The sequence below is a fragment of the Protopterus annectens genome, chromosome 6.part0 (genome assembly GCF_019279795.1).
Source record: "Protopterus annectens isolate FY-2018-M chromosome 6.part0, PAN1.0, whole genome shotgun sequence".
NCBI classification, from domain to species: domain Eukaryota; kingdom Metazoa; phylum Chordata; order Ceratodontiformes; family Protopteridae; genus Protopterus; species Protopterus annectens.
Genome location: NC_056737.1, coordinates 972,718,452 through 972,738,632, shown reverse-complemented (window position 1 = coordinate 972,738,632; position 20,181 = coordinate 972,718,452). Strand labels below are relative to the sequence as shown.

Below are 20,181 nucleotides of genomic sequence, written 5' to 3'. Positions count from 1 at the left end.
AGTAGCTTGGATGGGTTGTCTGCTAAAACTGAGACAGAGGCACGGTCAGCAACAGGGTATTTTATCAAAAATGCTGCCCCTTCAGGGACTTTGTAAAACATGTCAGGCTTTCTAGGGGCAGGTGGTTGTGAATCAGAATTATGACAGGCAGCATTAAAAGCGTCCAAGAAAGCTGGTAACACTGGAGGAAATGCAGAAGGAACAGGGCTTTCCATCTGCAGAAGCTCATAATATCTTTTTTTTGGACCTCTGACATTTCAGAAGAGTTCCACTGAAAATGTTCTGTCATTTTCAAAATTGTCTCCCCAAAGGTGAGATCCTCTCCTGGGAAGTCGGCCTCGGCAGATTCATCCTCTGGAAAAGCATACCCAACAGGAGAAGGCATATGAGAAACATAGGAGAGAGAATCCTCAGAAGAGGAGCCTGAGGAGTCCTCAGCTTCAGGTTGGATAATTTCCTCAGCCTGAGGCCTGGGACTGATAGGAAGAGGGCCAGCCTGTGGGGAAACAGACAAGGTAGGCCTTAGGGCCATAAAGGCATTAAATAGACTCTGTGAGGAAGCCTGCCAATCAGGTTGGCTTTCAGCAGGAGGGGAGAGATGTTTTGTTTTGTGTTTCTTTTTAAGTGAAGGCCTAGAAGGCGCAGGCCCTAGGTAAGACCTAGTCTCAGAGAGAGGTCTAGAGTCTGTTAGCTGAGAAGCAGTGGATGCAGTGGAAGGGCCTGTTGGTAGCTGTAAGATCCTGAGGTTCCCCCTCATCATAATCAGGCGATGTCTGCAATCCCTCCCCAGATGTGCCTTCTGCCCTACGTTCTCCAGCCTCCCAAGAGGTACCTGCTATACCCGTAATGGCAGACTCCGAACATTCCTCCAGGTGAATGTCAGCCACAGGAGGGATGTGTGGTGGAGGAGGGGCAGTAGCAAGTTCAGGGCTGGAAACCTTAGCCTTCTTTTTAGGTGGTTCTATGGGCTGACTGGATGACCCTTCCATCCCTAATGCTAAGCATTTAAGATGCTGACTCTCTAAGTAAATGTTCAAAGCATGAAAACAACTGCAGCATGTCTTAGAAACAAAGGCCTGACAGATCGCACAAGTAAGATGGTTGTGGGTAGGCCCTAGACAGAAAAGGCAGAGTTCGTGGGCATCCTTATGAGGTATTTGATGACTGCACCTGCACTTTCCCTTCCTGGGTGACATGTATCCTAAACAAACGTAGTGACAAAATGAAATCAGAAACATCCCCAAATGAGTACTTATCTTAGAAATTTGAAGATCCAATGATGAAGATGGCATGAAGCACTGACATTTGATTGATGGCAGAGAAGTTCTGAGGAAAGGTACATGCAGATGTCACTTTTATGGTCCACGCTCCCTAGGCCAACATCAGATGTCCCACATACGAAGTAGTGACTACAAGCATTTGTATACTGAACGGATGTTTGGGTAGCAAGCAGAGGATAACCCCAAGAGTTTGGAATACTGCAACATGAGAATAGAAGGACATCGCTGATCTATGTAATGCACTTTTTTGTGGTGTGTGATAAGACAGTAAATCCTTTTCCTACCTTCTTACTTAGGTGTCCTTCTGTAGTGGGCTCACTAACTTTTTTTTCAGTTTCCTATAAACAATGGTGATGTGTGCTGATCTATCATTGGTAGTTGCGACTTAGACTGTTACAAACTTATTAAATGGAAACCTAAGTGAAATTACTACAATCAAAGTTGGTGAGGTGCTTCATGTCATTAGTCAATGTACGTACTCTTATGTCAAGGCAGTGAGACTCCTAATAGATTCATTTTTGAATGCAGTGTTGTATTTGTATGTCACTATATTTTTATAACTTTAAGCATTTTGCATTTCATGCAGCAAAATGGCTCTATAGCACAACACTGTACGGGAAATATCACATTGTACAACAGCAAATCTGTTAAGCTGGACTACTGACTATAACATAAAACAGCAAAAACTATCCCACAAGACCTTCACATGGGGACTGTACTCTATAATCCACATCTCTACATATACTAACTCTGAGACTATGCAATCTTGGGGTAAAGAGACATTTCTTTGCCTTCACACTGTACAGTTATCTTGCTGATTTCTGTATCATCAGTTTTAGTAAATACGGGTGATAATTAAAAATGATCAACTATTCCCGTACCATTTTTAATGGTTGCCATTATATGCATGTATGCCAAGTAAAAGGTGGAATACGTTGCTGAGTGTAACTGCCTTTCAGTTTAAGCAATTGCTGTTAAGCACACATCTCATGCTTGTTAACTTTTGGTCTGTCCACAAGCTCTGTATAATGGATGTGACTGCCTTTTGTGAATTTTCTTCGCAGCACATTACATAAATCTTTTGCACACTTTATTATTTACTCTCATGGGTTTAGGGATTTGTAGTCCAGTTGGGCCATTTCTTTTTTCCATCCATTTCTTTAAATCAAATTTCAGTCTACGTTCTTTTTGTGTTCTGATATATCAGCAGCAAAATAATTTTATGAGACTGGGAATGTTTCTGTTAACTTTTAGTGAAAAAAATGCCAATTTGCTGTGCTGTTATTTTAATAATTACAATAATTACTTAGCTCTTCTGTGATGGTAAAACTTTTCACAGTTCGTAACAATTTATTCACATGCACTGATGTGTATCACGGGCAATTTTAATCTAAGAAACTTCACTGGTATATATATGTATGTATATATATATATATATATATATATATATATATATATATATATATATATATAAAGAGAGAGAGAGAGAGATAGAGTGCAGCACCAACCAGCCGCAAGTGTTTTTAGTTATATAACAGTTTTGAGGCTTGGCTGGTAGGTAGGTTGTAGTCAGAAGTTTCTTCATTTCCTCCAGCTACATGGCATAAAGACATGGAGCCCTGCGTATGATTCAGACAACTCAAGGTCAATTAAAATCTGAGGCACTGGCACAGCCAGGGAGGGAGGGAGGGAAAGAGGGAAGGAAAGAATAAGCTTTGCTGATTCACCCATTTTGGGAGGGAGGGGTTTCTGTCTGGGATAGAGACACATTTTATTTATTTGTTTTATTTATCCATTGTTAACCAGTTTAGTCAAAGGTTCATAGATTAGTACTAGGCTAACTGCCTTTGTGGGCTATTATAACTCTAGCTAATTTCCCCATGCGAGAATCAAACTCTGCACCTTGTGTCTGTAGGGTAAATACCTTAGCCCTTATGACAACCTCCCACCCTGCCAACATTTAAATTTTGATAGATATATTCCTTCCAAGGGAATATGTATTTCACATTCATGCTAGACTAATAGCTCCTTTACACGGGAGACCTGAGGTGGTATTCACACTACTGAGGGAAATTTGGTAAGGGCATTCGGGGGACTTCCTCTTCCCTTTCTGAAGTGATCACTAGATGGCACCAGAGAGCTGTTATCAGTGATCACTGAATCTAAAATGGGAGCATTGAGTGGAGATGAGCTGGAGAAGAAGAAAAAAGAAACTGTAATTCAGAAGAAAAAAGAAGTTTTGAAAGTGAATATCATGGCATTTGGAGGTCTGGATGACTCTGTTTTAGAAGAAAATGATGGAAGAAGCAGAACCAGAAGAATCAGAGGTCAAGCAGTGGAGTGTGGTAATCAATAAAATATGTGTCAGTGAGGAGACGAAGAAAGACTGAAGGATACTGTAAATGATGGTGTGGTTACAGAGAGGACATATCTGGCCAATGCCGTAACTGAATTTAAGGGTATGCTCTGTGTTGAGGTTCAGGAAGATGGAACAGAAAGCAGTAAAAAGAGAGAGACTGACAGCAGTGTTTTCAGAGTACAGAATTATGTAGCAGCAGTAGCAGGTTCAATTTAAAATCTGCAGAAAGAAAAGGATGTGCAGATGCAAAGAAGACAGAATGGAGCTGTTGAGAGCTGCGGGGAAATGGCTGTTGTAAATGAAAACAAAGTATGAACAGCAAATAAACATGTACTGTGTTTAGACTATGCTGTTATGCCCCTAGGATTCAGTTTGTCTGACGTTAAGGCAAAATATATACAGGAAATCAAACTTTCTGTGAAATAACTTTTGAAACATTTGCATTAGCAGAACATTTCGTTAATGAATATGTAATACATATCTCATTGGAAGGATTATATTTATCAAAACTTAAATGTACAGTTAAAAAGAAAACCATTGTTGCAATTTAGAACAACTGAGACAGAAGAGAATGAATTAAAAGTGTTTTTTTTTCTAAGTTTATTTCAGGATGTACATGTTATTAAAAGTTGTGGATGATGGAATAGTTTGGAATGGGGGATAGAAAGTTTAAGTAACAGAAAATAATAAGTTACAGTATGTGCCTAATGTGATAGTAATAAATGGGGGGGTACTGGGGGCAGCCAAAAGCATGGGTTTTTTTTGCTTTTTTTTTATTTTATCCAGGATTGTACAAAAAGAAAGTATGGGCAGTGTGGGGAGTTTGGACACGCAAGAAAAATGCAAACCATATTGTAGAAAATGTGGAAGTGAAGGCCATTTTTGGTTGGATTGTCCACAAATTAATGAAGCCAAAGTGAGGAAAATAAGGAGGAAGACCACGTTTTTAATATAAAAATAGATGCACTCGATGAAGTCCACAAATACAGGAAAAAGAAACACATAGACAGATGGAAATATGTGTGGGGTATTAGAAACAGAGGAAGAAGAAAAGGAAGATATGAGCTCTTAGAAAAAAAATCAGAAGGTTTTATTGGGGGACTGTGAGAAGGAAAAAAGGCCAAAAGATCAAGTAAAAACATGCAAAACAGAAAAAAGGTTAACATAAGTACTGAATGTGAATAGTATGAAAAGTAATGCTAGCAGAATACTGCTGTTTGAATGGTGCGAAAAAGTAGAAGCGCATGTAATTTGTTTACTTGACATAAGATGTACAGATAAAAGGAAAAGGGTAGAATTTGAGATAATGTGGAAAAGAAAAGTGGTGTGGACTACAGGGAGTGAGACACGTTCAGGTACTGCAGTATTACTAAAAAATGAAGAGATTAAAATATTGGACATAATTGTGATACGTGAAGTATGAAAGGGGCAGAAAGTGGTTAGAACAGTACTAGTGTACGCCTATGCAAATATAACCGAAGAAAAAACGTTTGAGGAAATTCAAAAGTATGTGATAGTAAATATGTCTATTATGGGGGTGAGAGACTTTAATTATAATTTGAGAAAGGCGAAAGGGAAAATAGCACAAGATGTAAAAATGCCTATAAGAGGGGATACTTAAAACAGAGATTAATTATAGTTTGTTTACACATGACATGAAAGAAATAAAAGATGGAATCAGAGAAGCAAAGTTTTCAGATTACAGGGCTGTATAGGCAACAATCGGAGTGAAAAAATATAACAAAAGAAGAAAAAGGGTTAAAAATACTGACAAGAAACATTGCAGGAAAGGAACATCTTAAAAAATAAATTAGGCAACTATGGGAAGATAATATGGCAATGAAGTCATTTTATGGCAGTTTGGCAAAGTAGTGGATGCTGTATTAATAAATGCGTAAAAATATACTTAAAATTAGAGAGAGAGAGCAATGGAAGAAGGAAAATATGGTGTATAATAAGCAAAAAGAATTTTGTGAAAGAATAGTTGAGAAAGGAACAGGGAAAAGTCTTGAAGAAGAAAAAAAATAAATTATATGAGTATAATAAAAATAGAAAGAATGATATTTAAACAAAAGTATTTGAAAGGGAGAAAATAAGTTTCCTCATTTTTGAGTAATAAATTGAGATGTAATAAGAAAAATTAATGTAATAAAGGATGAAAAAGCACAGTTAAAATATAAACAACAGGAAATTATGGATGTAGTTGAAAGGTATGTTCAGAATATATATGAGAAAAAATGTGACAGGGTATGTGGAAAGTAAAGAAGATGAAAAGGGAGCTACTGGAAGAAATGGAAAAAAGAACTGAGAGGAAGAAGTTAGAGGATGCTATAAAGGAAGGCAAAGAATAATCCACACCAGGTCCAGATGGATTAGGAAGTAGTTTTTATGAAGGAATGTCAGATGATGAAAGGGGTGGTTTTCTGGAAACACTGTGTGAATGAATGGAGGAAAGTATAAACGAAGAAGAGATTTGTAAGGGACTTATATAAAAGCTATATGGAAAAGGGGGAAGGGATGAAAAAACTGTAGACTAATTACGGTGGGAAATACTGACTATAAAATATTTATGAATATTATTTAGAAAAGAATAATGGCTGTCATGATGAAAGAATTGGATGAAGGGGTGTATGGGGTGACAGATCAAAGGGTAAATGAAATGCTAATGATGGTTAAAGAAGGGGTTGAATCTAATGATAAAGGGAAAGGAGAAGGAAAAGTGACAGTATCTAATGTGGAGAAGGCATTTGGTAATAGTGATCGAGGAGAAATGAACGTTTTAAATAAGAGGAGAAAATAGTAGGAGAAAAGAAAGATAGTGAAGACAATTCTTGTATGTCTGTGATAGTGAATGGATGGGTAAGAAAAAAGATAAGACGGGGAATATGGGGTAAAGTAAGGTAATCCATTGAGCCTGTTTCTGTTTGTGATGGTAATGAATGCAGTTATACAAAAATGTAGATCAAGGATAGAGGATGGCAGATGGGAAGATAAGGAAGGGATAAGGTTACCATTAATGTTAACATATACACATGATCTGCTCTTAATAGCCAAGAACAAACAATGAATAAAAGAACAATTTATAGAACAGAATGCATTTTAGGTACAGTATGGTTACAGTTAAATAACTGAAAAAGTAAGGTGTTGGGAGATGTGGTAAGAATGGCTGGAATTTATTTTACGAGAAATTAAACTGATTTTCTAGGGGTTAAGTTTGTAAGGGGCAAAGTAGTAACAGTATAATAGAGAGAAGTTCTGAAAATATGAAAATTAACAGATTTATGGACAATGTTTCAGTTACCTCTAAGAAAAAAGGGTATATATGTTAACTACATACACTTTAGGAATGCTAGCATGTTTATGTGGTGTGTACATCTTTCCAAGATGTATAGAAATTGAACTACTGGATATCTTTTCTGGTTTTCTGCGGTGAACATGTTTGAATGCAGTCAAATGAAGGGTTTTATAATGTAAAAGAAATGGGTGGTTTGAATTTAACAAATCCAGTTTTCTTAGCATTAATAAATTTACTTTTGGGTGTTAACGTGTCTAAAACAAAAAAGACAATACTAGGATTTTTTTTATTTGAAAAATATAAATTTACATAGATGGGTGGGGTTAAGAAAAAGAAAACAGAAACAAAAGGTTTGGAAGAGAAGGAATATGAAAGTAAAGTAAAGACACGGAGAAGTGATATAAATTAATTAGAGATGGAAAGGAAAGAATGGTATAATAAATAATGAAAGCAAACTATTATATTGATCCTTGAGGAAATAATGGGTGGTGAATATAAGAAATCAATAAGGAAAGGCAGGAAAGACTTGAATATTATTTTGAAGCAAGTGATTTTCTGTGTCATTTATTATTGGACAAACTGCCAGTGAAAAGTGAGATGAAGTACAAAATGACCAAACAAAGAATGGGTAATAGCTATAATACTGAAAATAGATCACATTGTTTTTTAGATTGTAAGAAAAATGAAGGTTTTAGACATTATTCAAAGACATTTATCACTGGAGAGCATTTAAAAAACATTGATATGGACATGGTGCTGTATGGGAAATATAAGGCTGGAAGAGAAAAATAAATTTAAAAATGGGTTAACATTTTATTCATTGCCATTTGCCATTTATGGAAAATATGTAAAGAAATGCTGTATAATAAAAAAAAGATGATGAGGAAATAATATGTAATATAAAGAAATGGTTATGGTGGAAAGGATGGGAGGATAAAATGGGTTCTACATGTATTTACCAAGATAAACATGTAAAGTGCTTTATTGTGATGTACAAAGTATGAAATAAAATGTAAACATAATGAATGTGTAAATAAGGAGAGGAAGATGGAAAAGTGTTTATATAACAAAGCAACCCTTACTCTTTATGATATCTGCCATGGGATCTTTTACATACTCCAGAGCTACCACCAACTCAGGTAAATTGGGTCTCAGTTTAGCATCTCATCCTTTCCTGGTGATAGCGACGGTGCCATAATCACAGACCAGGTTGCTACTGACTTTGGCATGGGGGGGGGGGGGCAGAGCTAACTGACAGTATGTGTGATGACTCCTGGGATATCACTCGGTCTGCCAGCTAGAACATATAAAGAAATTCCTTGGGTGCAGGAGCAGAGTGCATGACACTGCACACTGTTCTTTTCCATTTCCCCTTCACAACCCACCATTGGTGTGATCACAGCCACAGAAGATAGTGCCAGGGATAACTAAGGTGAAAATATTTTTTTTATCTGGGCAGCTGATATTCAGCTGGGTGATCATGCAAATGGGAGGAAGAGAAATTTCTTAGTTTCTTTTGTCCCTGATTTACAAGGAGATGGTAGATCATTGCTGCAGCATGGCCCAGTAAGCCATGCATCTTTAGCTGGGATGTTACTTGTGTCAAGATCAGAACTAAATATAAAACTTGGATTAGCTAGCAGTTCTTGAGTGGTGAATCTCAAAAAAATCTCATAAAAACTAGTCAAGTCTACACAGCTACACTCAAAAATTAAAATAAAAAAATACACTTTCCAAAGAAAATAAAAAAATATCAAAACACAGCTTCAATGAATATGTGCAAGTACAACCATGCATATAATTACTCACACCATTTTTTCTGAGAGGAAAAACTCAATATCCAAACAAGATCACAACTCCGGATACAACTGCTAATAATCCCAGTCCTAAAGTTTACCCCAGCTCAAATATCTTAATCATAACATCAACCTTACCTGAACTCTAATTGCGGTCACTGACTTGTGCACATACTGTACCAGCGGCATTTAATCAAAAGGAATTTAAGTTAGTCAACATTTGTACAAACTGATTCAGAGCAAAAGTACTCTGTCAAAATACTTTCAGCCAAACTGTCATTAATCTGCCAGCCAAGTCATCTCCTGATCCAAGCACATCTGGTTGCTATGAAGAAACATGGGAAGGAAATAAAGGTTTGACTTCAAGAAAATTATAAGAATGGCATTTGTTTTTCTCTTTTGAACATGTTCTGAAATGAAAATACTTCAGTACCCCAAAATAACTAAGTACAGATGGCATTCTACTTAATAGGTAACAGACCTGATCCAATCCATAACTTCTGTGCTACATTTTTTATTTATTATTTTTTTATTTTTATTTTACATTTGTTGACCGGGCTAGTCTAACTGGATATATGTCCATTTTCAGTAGAGGCCCGGGGACAAAAGCTCCACTACAGCGTTATGTAAAATTGAAAACAAAAATAGTACGTAAGAATACATATTTAAAAAAAAAACTTAGACGTAGAGACCAATAAAAGTGAATATACATTAAGCAAACTATATATATATTTCACTACAGTTTTGTTTGATGCTTACCGTGAGGAGTCCACTATTTTGTAAACAACCCCAGTAGAAGACACAGCAGTTGGTATTCCAGTAGACATGAAGTAAAGTTCTCCTGCAGAGGAGAAAAAAAAGCATGGTTAGTGATATATCAGATAACCCTTTTCATTTACATCAATGTCTTTAATGCTCATGACTTTTAGCAGGGCAGAAATCTGTTACACAAAGCGCAAACTAATAATATGCATTTCTTCAGTGGTCTGTAAAACATACATGTAGGCCCAAGCTACTTAAGAAGAAAGGGCATAATCGTGCATCCAGCAGTCTTAAATCTCAACCATGTGTTAGCTGGCAAGCAGACTTTTCAGTGTAGTAGCTGTATTATACTCATTATGTGTCTGAAACAACTAACAGGAATTTGGCACCAGGGGCTGTGCAGAATATGTCACCAAGTGATAGACTACTTCACCCCATGCTCTCACTTGCTCAGACATCTTCAAGTACCTTAGATTTGACTCTGTTTGTTGCAGAGGTTCCCATGGCTGTGCCACATTTGGTTCTATTATTTGGTTACAAACTGCATCGCCTTCTTTGTGAAGCTTGCATCCTTCCAGTGTGTCCATGTGGAGTTTAGCTGGGGTCTTCAGTTTTTCCCACATTCCAAAGAAATGTAAACAATTGAATTAGCAAGCATCCAAGATTATGGTGTGTGTGTGTGTGTGCGCGTGTGTGCGTGTGTGCGTGTGTGTGTGTGTGTGTGTGTGTGTGTGTGTGTCTGTATGCACACGCATGTGTGTATTCATTCATCCTGCATTAGTCTACAATCTGGTCTAGGACTGGTTTCATTATGTATGCTGACAGCCAAGTTAGGTTCTAGTTCTCCCATGACCACAGAGAGAATAAAGTGAATATAGAAAAATGAATGAAGAAATGCTTGTTGCTGGCAAAGAGAATGCACTTTTAGTAATCTGCACTGCTGTGTTTCTGTATGACTTGTTTTAATGTGCAGGCATATATGCATGTAAAACCCGACTTCCATTTTTAGTATAACTGAGTCTCTAAATAAAGTACCAGATTTGTCTATTCAAACAACTGACTCCTAACCAGTGATCAGTTGCCAAAACCTAACTGCATTTGAGGCACTGTACAGATGGGGTGATTTCAAGACAGGAGTTCAAAAATGATCTAAAAGTGTCAGTTCTGCTGGTGCACATGTTATAACTATGATGAAGAGGCAAGCAACAGGATTTGAGTGCCAGATCCAGTATCTGAAAAGCCACCAAGAAAGACAGGAACTGGAGCTCAGGACCAAATATTGGAGCTGGAAGGCAGAAACCAAACTACTACTGATGTAGCTGTGTTCTACTTCTATTAAGTATTTAAATCCAGTAAATCATAAGACATGGCTAAGAAAATAGGATAATCAATGTTGTATAGGAATTGTTCAGTAAATTGCATCTGAGTACAGTAAATTGCTAATAAGTGACTTAAAAAATGTTTAAGGAGCCTTACTCTTCAGTCCACCCATGCAAGGAGTTCCGCCTTCTGGATTCTCCTACATTAATATAAAATTCACCTGAGCAGCACTATAATGAAACACAGGCAAACTCAACAGGGGCTGCCCAATAGGTGACTAACATAGGTTTTAAAAATAGCAAGAAGTGAAATATAAACAATATCAGCTGGAATGTGAGACAGGCTCACGAAATTAGGAGAGAACTGGTTTAGTTGTGAGAATCAGATGGTATTATGCATGGCTTTCTCAACAATGAATGCAATTAAAAAGTGAGGTGCTGCACTTGACAATAACTCCATTAGTGCTAATAAAAATGTTGTATTACACATCACTGTGGCCTGGCTTCTTGTTCAGAATTTACTCTCTGCTTTATACCTGCTGAGTGCCAGTTCTCCTTCGAACAAGAAAAGTTTAAGTTTAAACCTGGATAAAGAGTGAGAAAACACCCTTAGTGATCAGAAACAGCACTTGTTTATCTACAGATGATGCCAGGATCATGGCAGTGTTACTGGGGGAGAGGGGAAGGTCCCCTGGCAGGCAAGTGATTACTGAGGCTCCTTACAAAGAAGTATAAAGCAAAACAGCCAGGAAGGAAAGCTCAGAGTGTGATGTTGAGTATGGTAGAAAAAGTCCTCTAGGCAAGCGTTTTACACTAAACCACTACATAGAATTTAAGAATGTAAGGCCAAAATATGAGCACTAATGTTAGTGAAAAGTCCATTGGCCTTGGCTTCAGAGAAGTGGATGCCAAAAAGGCAAAAAAGGAGTGGACCTAGCACCAAGTCTTGATGGACTTCTCTACTGACTAGCCTCTTTATGGATATAGACTCCCCTGTCCTAACTTCTTGGCCAATATCTGTAAGACAACTGGCTATCCAGTGGGTGACACAGGGGTTTATATGTCATTTTGTGAGTTTGTCTATGATGTCAAAATGATGCATTCTGTTGAATGTTTTGGCCAGGTCAAGCAGGCTGTATACACCATTTTGCCCTCATCATTTGCTTTGGTGATCTTCTTGAAGAAGTCCACCTGGTTGAATAGACATAACCTACCCTTGAAGAAACCAAACTGGGTTGGATTCAGTGTCTGAAGATTTCCTATGTCATTGTTTATCATTGCATGTTAGTTCATTCCTTGGCTTTGCATATTGCATTCGTCAGACTTATGGGTCTTTATTTACACAGGTCAGTAGATGGTCCACCCTTCTGCAGATAGTCTGGTCATTGACAGTCACCCTACATCCATATACTTATATGTATCTACCTATCTTTATATATATATATATATATATATATATATATATATATATATATATATATATATATATATAGTTATATCTCTATATATGGAATCTATGTTAGATTATCGAAGTTCTGAAACTTCGAAATTCATATGGCAGAGACCATATGATCGAAGTTTTGGAACTTCAAACATTAAAAAAAAATAAAAAACAAAAATTTCGACTTTTACTGTTTTTGCAGGAGGGCAAGCACCCCTGCACCCCCCAAACCCCCTGCTAATTAAATATATCAACTCCGAGATCGCACCACATTGTTTAAAAGGGTACATTTCCCATTCAGTGCTGTACTGCATTCTCCATTCAAAGAGTGTGAAGTTTCAAAACTTCGATCATATGGTCCAGACCATATGACTTTTGAAGTTTTGAAACTTCGATAATCTGATAGGGAACTATATATATATATATATATATATATATATATATATATATATATATATATACATATATATGTCTAAGTTATAAGACTAAACACTAAAAACTCAGTTCAGTGAAACTGAAATGGTTGAGCCTGTTTCAATGAAAAGTCATTTAACTGAAAGATATCTATATATTCAGAAGCCTTGGTCGAATGTACTTTGGTTCAAATAAGGCTTTAGGTGGGATTTCATCAGTTAGGCTTAGAGTAACCTTTAGTGTATGCATGTGTGCATGTGTGCATGTGCGTTTGTGTGAGTAAATACATACACACACACACACACACACACACACATATATATATATATATATATATATATATATATATGGGCTAAAGTTAGACTTAGGGTTAACTAAGTGGATAGGTCTAGTGTGGTGAGTGTATGCTGGTACACCAAGTTTTGTGTGTGTGTGTGTGTGTGTGGGGGGGGGTATGCATATTTATATTTTATATAGATATCTGTAGCTAGATAGATATTGGAGAGTTTAAGCTGGATAAAACTCACACATGTTGATATCTTTTCTCTTTTGTCAACACAGTTTGGTTGACTAAACAGATGTTCAACAGGTGTGCAAGATCAGCAACCTCAGGAGATGGGGGATATGCCCTTTTTTTTTCGGGACAGTGCAATCTTGTAGTTAGTATATGTAGTTAGCAGTGGGTATAGGAGACACATGTTTTTAGTTTTTTTTTTTTTGTAATTGATGTTTCAGTTGTTGACGTTTTGCTGTTGACATTATTGGGATTACCGGGTGTTTCAGTTAAGGGAACTATTCACACATATCTGTGGGAGATTTAACTTTTGTTGGAGTAAGTATTTTAGATCAAAAATAAAAAAGTATTTGCTCTAATGATTACAATCAGGTCAGTTCTTAAATTACATTTTAAGGTTTTTGTGTTTTTGCTAACTAGGTATCTGTTTTGGGGACCTACTCTTGGGAAAATGACATTTACAAAATCTGTTTTCAAAAAAAAACATGAAACATTATCAGAGTAGTTGGAAATACATGGAGAGTAAATTTTATTTGAATCTTGTCCTATGTGCATGTGTGATTGTCTTCCAGTATATAGACTCTGCTACGCTGAGTGGACTAAATTGGTGTGGTTAAGCACAGTCTTTTTCATCTGTGAGCTGCCAAGGTTCACCTCATTCTTTCCCAAACCCTCCGACTCTCACTTTCAGGCAGGCTAATCACATATTTCTGGTTAGCAACCTTATATCTGACCGTAGATAGTATAAAAAGTTATTCTGTTAAATTTGAATGACCATTTTCACAGGCAAGTTGGTGATCCATGCAGTACACTGATCATGAAATACATTCCAGCCATTATAAAGGTATAGTAGCCCTCCAGCCTGCTCTTAGAAATAGCTGTTGTAGTGTACATCAGCACACAGGAAATAGTGCATCTTTGTATAACGTATAACTGCCTTAGCCTACATACTTCATAAAATGTATACAAGTTGTGTGCCTGCCATGGTAATTTATTTTTACTTTTGTCCCTGCTAATAAAAAGAGGATTAATAGTTTAAACTGCTGTACATGACTTTGTGGCTAATATGAAGGGTGAATATTTGTAGATGGATGGACTACAGTACAACAGTATGCTTTCTTAGTAATATAACTAGCAAAACATGCAACAGATAATTATTTTAACTTGGAAGCCTTTAGTAGGTGACATATACATATCTGTTTTTCACACTGTAAGCATCTTCATCATCACAAGAAATTCTGCCAGTCCACCTACATAACTGTTGTACAAAAGTGAGTACACACAGAAAATAGACGCACTCCACTGTTTCATGTCTTCACAGCTGATGCATTTAAAATAACATCTAAGTACCTGCTGTGCAGTGATTTTATGCTATGAATTCTAAACTTCTTCTGACAGAACTGCTGTATTGTGATTAATGAAAACCATAACATGAACATGTTTATATTAATATAATATGTGTACTGTTTATTTGGCTAGCTCCTGCAATTGCATCTGCTTTTACATAGGGAAGACAACTAGGAAATTGGGTTGTAGAATAGGTGAGCATGTACGTGCTATTAAAAATAAAGATGCTAACAATGTGCTAGCAAGGCATATAATAAATTGTCCTGAAATTTGCAAATTTACCTTTTCTGTTGTTAAAAAAGTTAATCAATTGCCTTTCATTGATCATTTTAACAACTATTTAGTGTTTGTGGAACTCAAATGGCAAGTGTTTTTACGTGCTGATGTGACTCTGGGACTTAAAGAGACCATTTCAGTAAGGAGTTTATTAAAGTACAAAATTATTTAACAGTGTTTTATTCATTTTTTAAATTTGTTATTGTTATTGTTTATTTTTATTCATCTTGGCTTATAAACATTTTTATAACTTGGTCTGTTTAACTCAAGTGTAATTGTAATGAATTGGTCACTTAAGGTTTCATCTCACAAGGAAGCTTGTGATTTGTTAATTGATGACATGATGTCATTTCCTTGTATTATTAAACTGGATGTAATGTAATAAGATTTATTTCTGAAGAAGTTACATAAATAAAAGGAAGGAAAGTAGTAAAATTACTTCTGGTGGTCTGAGTATTTTTTACCTGGTACCTGTTTTTCTAAAGTATTGTAAGGGTTTACATTTTATATAATGAACATGGTTTTAGGTATTATGAAATATTTAAATATCTGAAATTGTGCAATGTCTCACATAGGTATATAACAGAAGAATGTATTCAGATATATTGAGCATTTCAATGCAACTCCCTCTGGGAATGTCTGAGTTTATCAAAGAAAAGTCCAGAGTCATCAGACCACCTATACTGGAGATTATAGAGGAATGAGAGACTAATTGATTCCCTAAGAGAGTAGCTGATGCATGGAGTACACTACCAAATTATATTACACCATGCACTAGTTTAGATATTAAGAACAACTTAGACACATTACAGGAATGATGTTTTGATATATTGGCAGGCTAGAAGGGCATCATTGCCCGTGCCTGAAATATTTGTATGTATTTATAAATAGATATCTATGATTGAAGTAATAACTGATTCTCACACCAGTATTGTATAATATTCCATTTAACAAACACAAGTAGAACTAATAGTGGTATACTGAATGTATGTGTGTGTGTGTGTGTGTGTGTGTGTGTGTGTGTGTGTGTGTGTGTGTGTGTGTGTGTGTGTGTGTGTGTGCTGGCAGTTTAATTTGGTGTTGTAAGTATTAGGTATTTTTGCTTTTTTGTGGTCTCATTCCATTAATGTACCCCTTTGGAACTCTCAGTGGCCAATGACATTTCTTTTCTTTTATTTTTAGATCCATTTTTTCTAATTTCAGATAAAATAATGTACACGTGTTCACCCAGTCTATCACTTAGTCTACTATTTGTAAACCTGGATGCATTTTGTTGCAGCTTTAAATGTAGAGCACAAATCTATTTACAAATTCAATAAACTGCTTAAATGAATGTATTCTTAATTTTTATTTATTTTCTGGGAGCAGCTCAGTTATAATCCAAACAATGACTACAAATGAAAAAAATGCAATTTAAGAGGAAGCCATTAGCTTGTAATTCCTTTTCCCAACTTTTCCATGTTTTCTTTGAACTACCATAGGATGCAAGCAATTTCTCTCAAATATGAGCTGGTAAGTGTGCCCCATTTTGCTTTTTGATCAAATGCCATCTCATTCTTCTGCCTTCAAGGTTATCTCTTGGGATAATACATCTAGTTACAGTTATTGATGAATTAAACATTTATACTAACTGGGGGGATATTCAGGAAGCAAAGGAATAGCTTAGCCTCATCTCATGACAATAAATACAAGTTTTTACTGAGCAGTGACGTTACAGAGCAATACAAGGGTACATACTTTAAAAGACAACAAGGGTACAAACAATCCTTCAAGCGTCTGAAAGTGATAAAGTTCTCACTGTACTGAGGCTGCCTTGTACAAATGCCGATAATCTGTGGAAAAAACCTCTCTCACCTAGTTGAACTCCTGGAAGGGACAGACCTCAACTTTGCTACAGTTGTTGAGACATTTTACACTGCAAATCAAAGTTGAAAAAGGAAGAAAGAAGAAATTCTAGTTTTCTAAGAGAAGAAATAAAGTCAAAAGACATGATAAGCAATGAGGGTAAAGAATTACTCTGAATTACACTGGACAAAAGTCAGAGACGCACACTCATGGCAGAGACAGCTAAACTCAGGGGAATAAAAATGACAAGAAAATTATAGGAGTCTTTAGAACAGTTAAGTGGGGAAATATATTGCTGTCGGACAATCACACCGAAGTATGTTAGGTGTGAGTTGAATTACTTTTAATTGAGAATCACTTGGCAGCGGTATTGTTCTCTAAACCCTTTAGAAGGAGGTATGAATCAGCTACTATCGTAACCGACTGGACAGCCACTGATACTGGCTGCAGTGTTCTGCAACTGGGATGAAAAAATACTATCACAGGAGGAAATCAGCAGTCATGCTGGGAAAGTGTGACTGTCAAGCCATATGATTCACAGTATGGGTTGTTTTACAGTTTAGTGAGGCACAACATGTTGTAGTGGTCCCCTGGTAAGGTAAGTGCTTCAACGGGTGACTCCGTGTTTAACTATTAATTTATCAGATACACTCGATGGGGGCAGAAGAGCAATGGGAAAGAATCAGGATTATTAAGACGCAGGTAATACTTCAAAGTTTCAAGTTCAACAAAAAGGAAAAAAAAAAAAAAGTTATGTTTCTTAAAGGGAATTGCAAAGAAGACTATGGAAACCAACAAGGTATTCAAGAAATATTAGGAAGGTATGGAAGAATAAGGCAGAGAACTACCAGCCAGAGAAGAAAAAATATAATGTATAGAGGAAATACTCAGGCTTAGGAAACTGTACATAATAACATAATCAGAAATGAGAATAAAGTATTTAGCAAGTATATTAATGACTTAAGATAAACATTGGATAGACAATGAGGCCTAACAAAGTGTGGTAACACAGAGGACATCAAAGAAAAGGAGAAAATACTGAATTACTGCTTCTACTTAGCTTTTACAGAACAGAGTGCAAAATGAAAAACTATATCAAACAGTGGAAATATTCTGTCCGGGATAGCTGCTTGTGGAGTCCTTTCAGAGAAAGGATCGAGTAAATTATAAAGGTGGCAGTGGATTAGGTAATAGGCCACATGGGATTCCTCCACAGTTTGAAAATATTTAGGCTAGACTGTAATACAAACCTCTTTAAAAGATTATTATTAAATAATTTGGTCAGTCACACAGTTTTCGAAGGAAAACCAAAGGAATCAAACCCATGACTGCCATATGCAACTCATTGCCTTAACCGTCAGTGCTAAACTATCAGACATTAACGTAGGAAGGGAACATCTTTTAGATAGGTGGCAGTGTGATAACCAGTGTAAAATATTGTTTGCCTAGTAGATCACAAAACATTATAACAAATGAGGTGGGATTCCACAGAATGTGCATGCAGGGATTAACTCTCTTTAACATTTGCTCATTTAAAGGACACTACAGAGAACAGAGAAAGACAGGGAAGGAAAGTCACACGCACAGATATAGAAAGAGAGTTGAGAAAAGAGTAAATTCTCTGCAGATGGCATTAATATTTACAACAAAGTGGATATGTCCATTGTCCAGTATTATAGAGAAAAAGAAACAGCACTTGACAAAACTGCAGGAATTGTCTAACGTATGGCAGGCATGAACCAATGAAAAGAAATGCAAGGCAATGCACCTCAGCAAGAAAAAAGGACAAAGAAAGACTAAGATTTAGAGTGAACTTTGGGTAACAAAGTAAGAAGGAAACCTTTGGTTATTTATTTCAAATGGTTTGCACATGGAATATCACTACAGGCTGGAAGTAAGAAAATATGGAACAATCCCATAATGCACAGGGAAAGGGATCTCTGGTTAGTGTCAAGGATTAAGGATGTGAGCTTTTAATGACCTGTTTCCTGTAGTCCAGGGTTTGATTCTCTCAGCCTGCATTTACCTACTGTGTGACTCTGAGCAAGTCACTTAGGCAGACAGTGCTGCGGGACAGTTAGGGTGGGCTCGTGGTAGGCTCTTTAATGATCTTCTTGGTTGAATGTCTGTTAGCTGCCTATAAACAGCAGCCATTGGATTAGAAGCAAACATATGCCAATATCCCTTATCAGTGCTATCTGTACTTTGAGAAGACTGCACAAAAAGAGACACAATCTGAATTAGAGGCTTTAAGAGGAAAGGCTGGTGGAATTTAAAGATCGTGTGCAAATATTTTTTCCTATCATTTCTTTTTGCAGCAATTGTGTTCATATCATGTAAAGTATGCTTTCTGATTGTAAGACATCTATTCTTTAGTTTCTTCACTAGATCTATATTATTAAGTTTAATAAATATGTATTTGCATTTACCATAGGGTGAGCATTTGCCAGCTACTTCCATATCCTGCATCATGTGGTCCTGTATTTTGATGATGCAAATTGGGGGTAAACAGGTTATAGTGCATAACTATATTTTCTACAGTCTGCAGTAAAACAACACAGACTGTAGCACAATCATTCAGTTATCAGGTAATACATTAATATCTAACAAAATGCATTTATAAACAAAAAAATAACAAAAGAGAAATGTAACAGGATAAGATTCCTAGTAAAATTTATAATGCTTTTCATACAGTGTATTAACACAGATACAACACTGCAATAAATATCTGTTTAACATGGGATGATCAATATTAAGAAAATAGAGGTATGCAAATTACTGCAGTGATAACTCACAGTGAAGTATGTTTGTGTCAGTGCTGTACATCACCTGGATTAGTGCTAGAATGAAAAATGTTCATTCAACTGGATAGATTTCTCAGCAAGGTGGAGGCTCCAGCAGTGTATGGAACTAGCTAGTGTAAGCAGTACCTGCTGGAAGCCAGACTGCCTGCAGTACCAAATTCCACATGTAGATGGAGGTGTACTGCATGGTTTGAGCTTCGGTGAGGAGAGACCGGGGCCATGCATATGCAGGGCCGGTGTTAGCATTTTGGGGACCCCCAGCAGATGTCAAGTTGGGGGCCCCCTAGGCACTTCTAGTCTATGTATCACCCTATCACTGATACCCTGCCTAAGCAACCTTTTAGTTCATGCTGCAAACTGAATGACCTGTAGCTACAATGCTGTTAATTACAACAGGCCTGTGTACCACACTATGATGGCCCATCTCGCAAAGGGATATTATTTACAGATACTGGAATTTAGTTGCACCAGTGATACATTGCAGGAACTCTATGTACAGGTCTGGACTTAGGTGAAATGGTGTTCTAGGCCTACTGTTTCAGCCACCCAACACACGCACACTGTACCTTCCAATCTTCACCTGATCGCCCTCCCCCACTTTGAGCTTCCCATGCTATGCACATTATTTTTTTCTTCCTTTTCTCAAATTTTGCTTTACTCTTCAGCTTTTTCAAGAAGCCACATCTTCCTATATGCTCTGAAGTGCATTTTAAAGTTTTTTTTCTTTTA

General features: G+C 36.7%; 1 protein-coding gene across 1 annotated transcript in view; it reads right to left on the bottom strand.

The window, feature by feature from the left end:
- The window catches only part of HHIPL1 (HHIP like 1), a 661,343-nt gene that overhangs the window by 77,389 nt on the left and 563,773 nt on the right, over nucleotides 1–20,181 (bottom strand). The window contains exon 7 of the mRNA XM_044074611.1: nucleotides 9,490–9,571. Within this exon, the coding sequence (XP_043930546.1) occupies nucleotides 9,490–9,571 (82 nt within the window). The remainder of the gene's footprint in view (nucleotides 1–9,489; nucleotides 9,572–20,181) is intronic.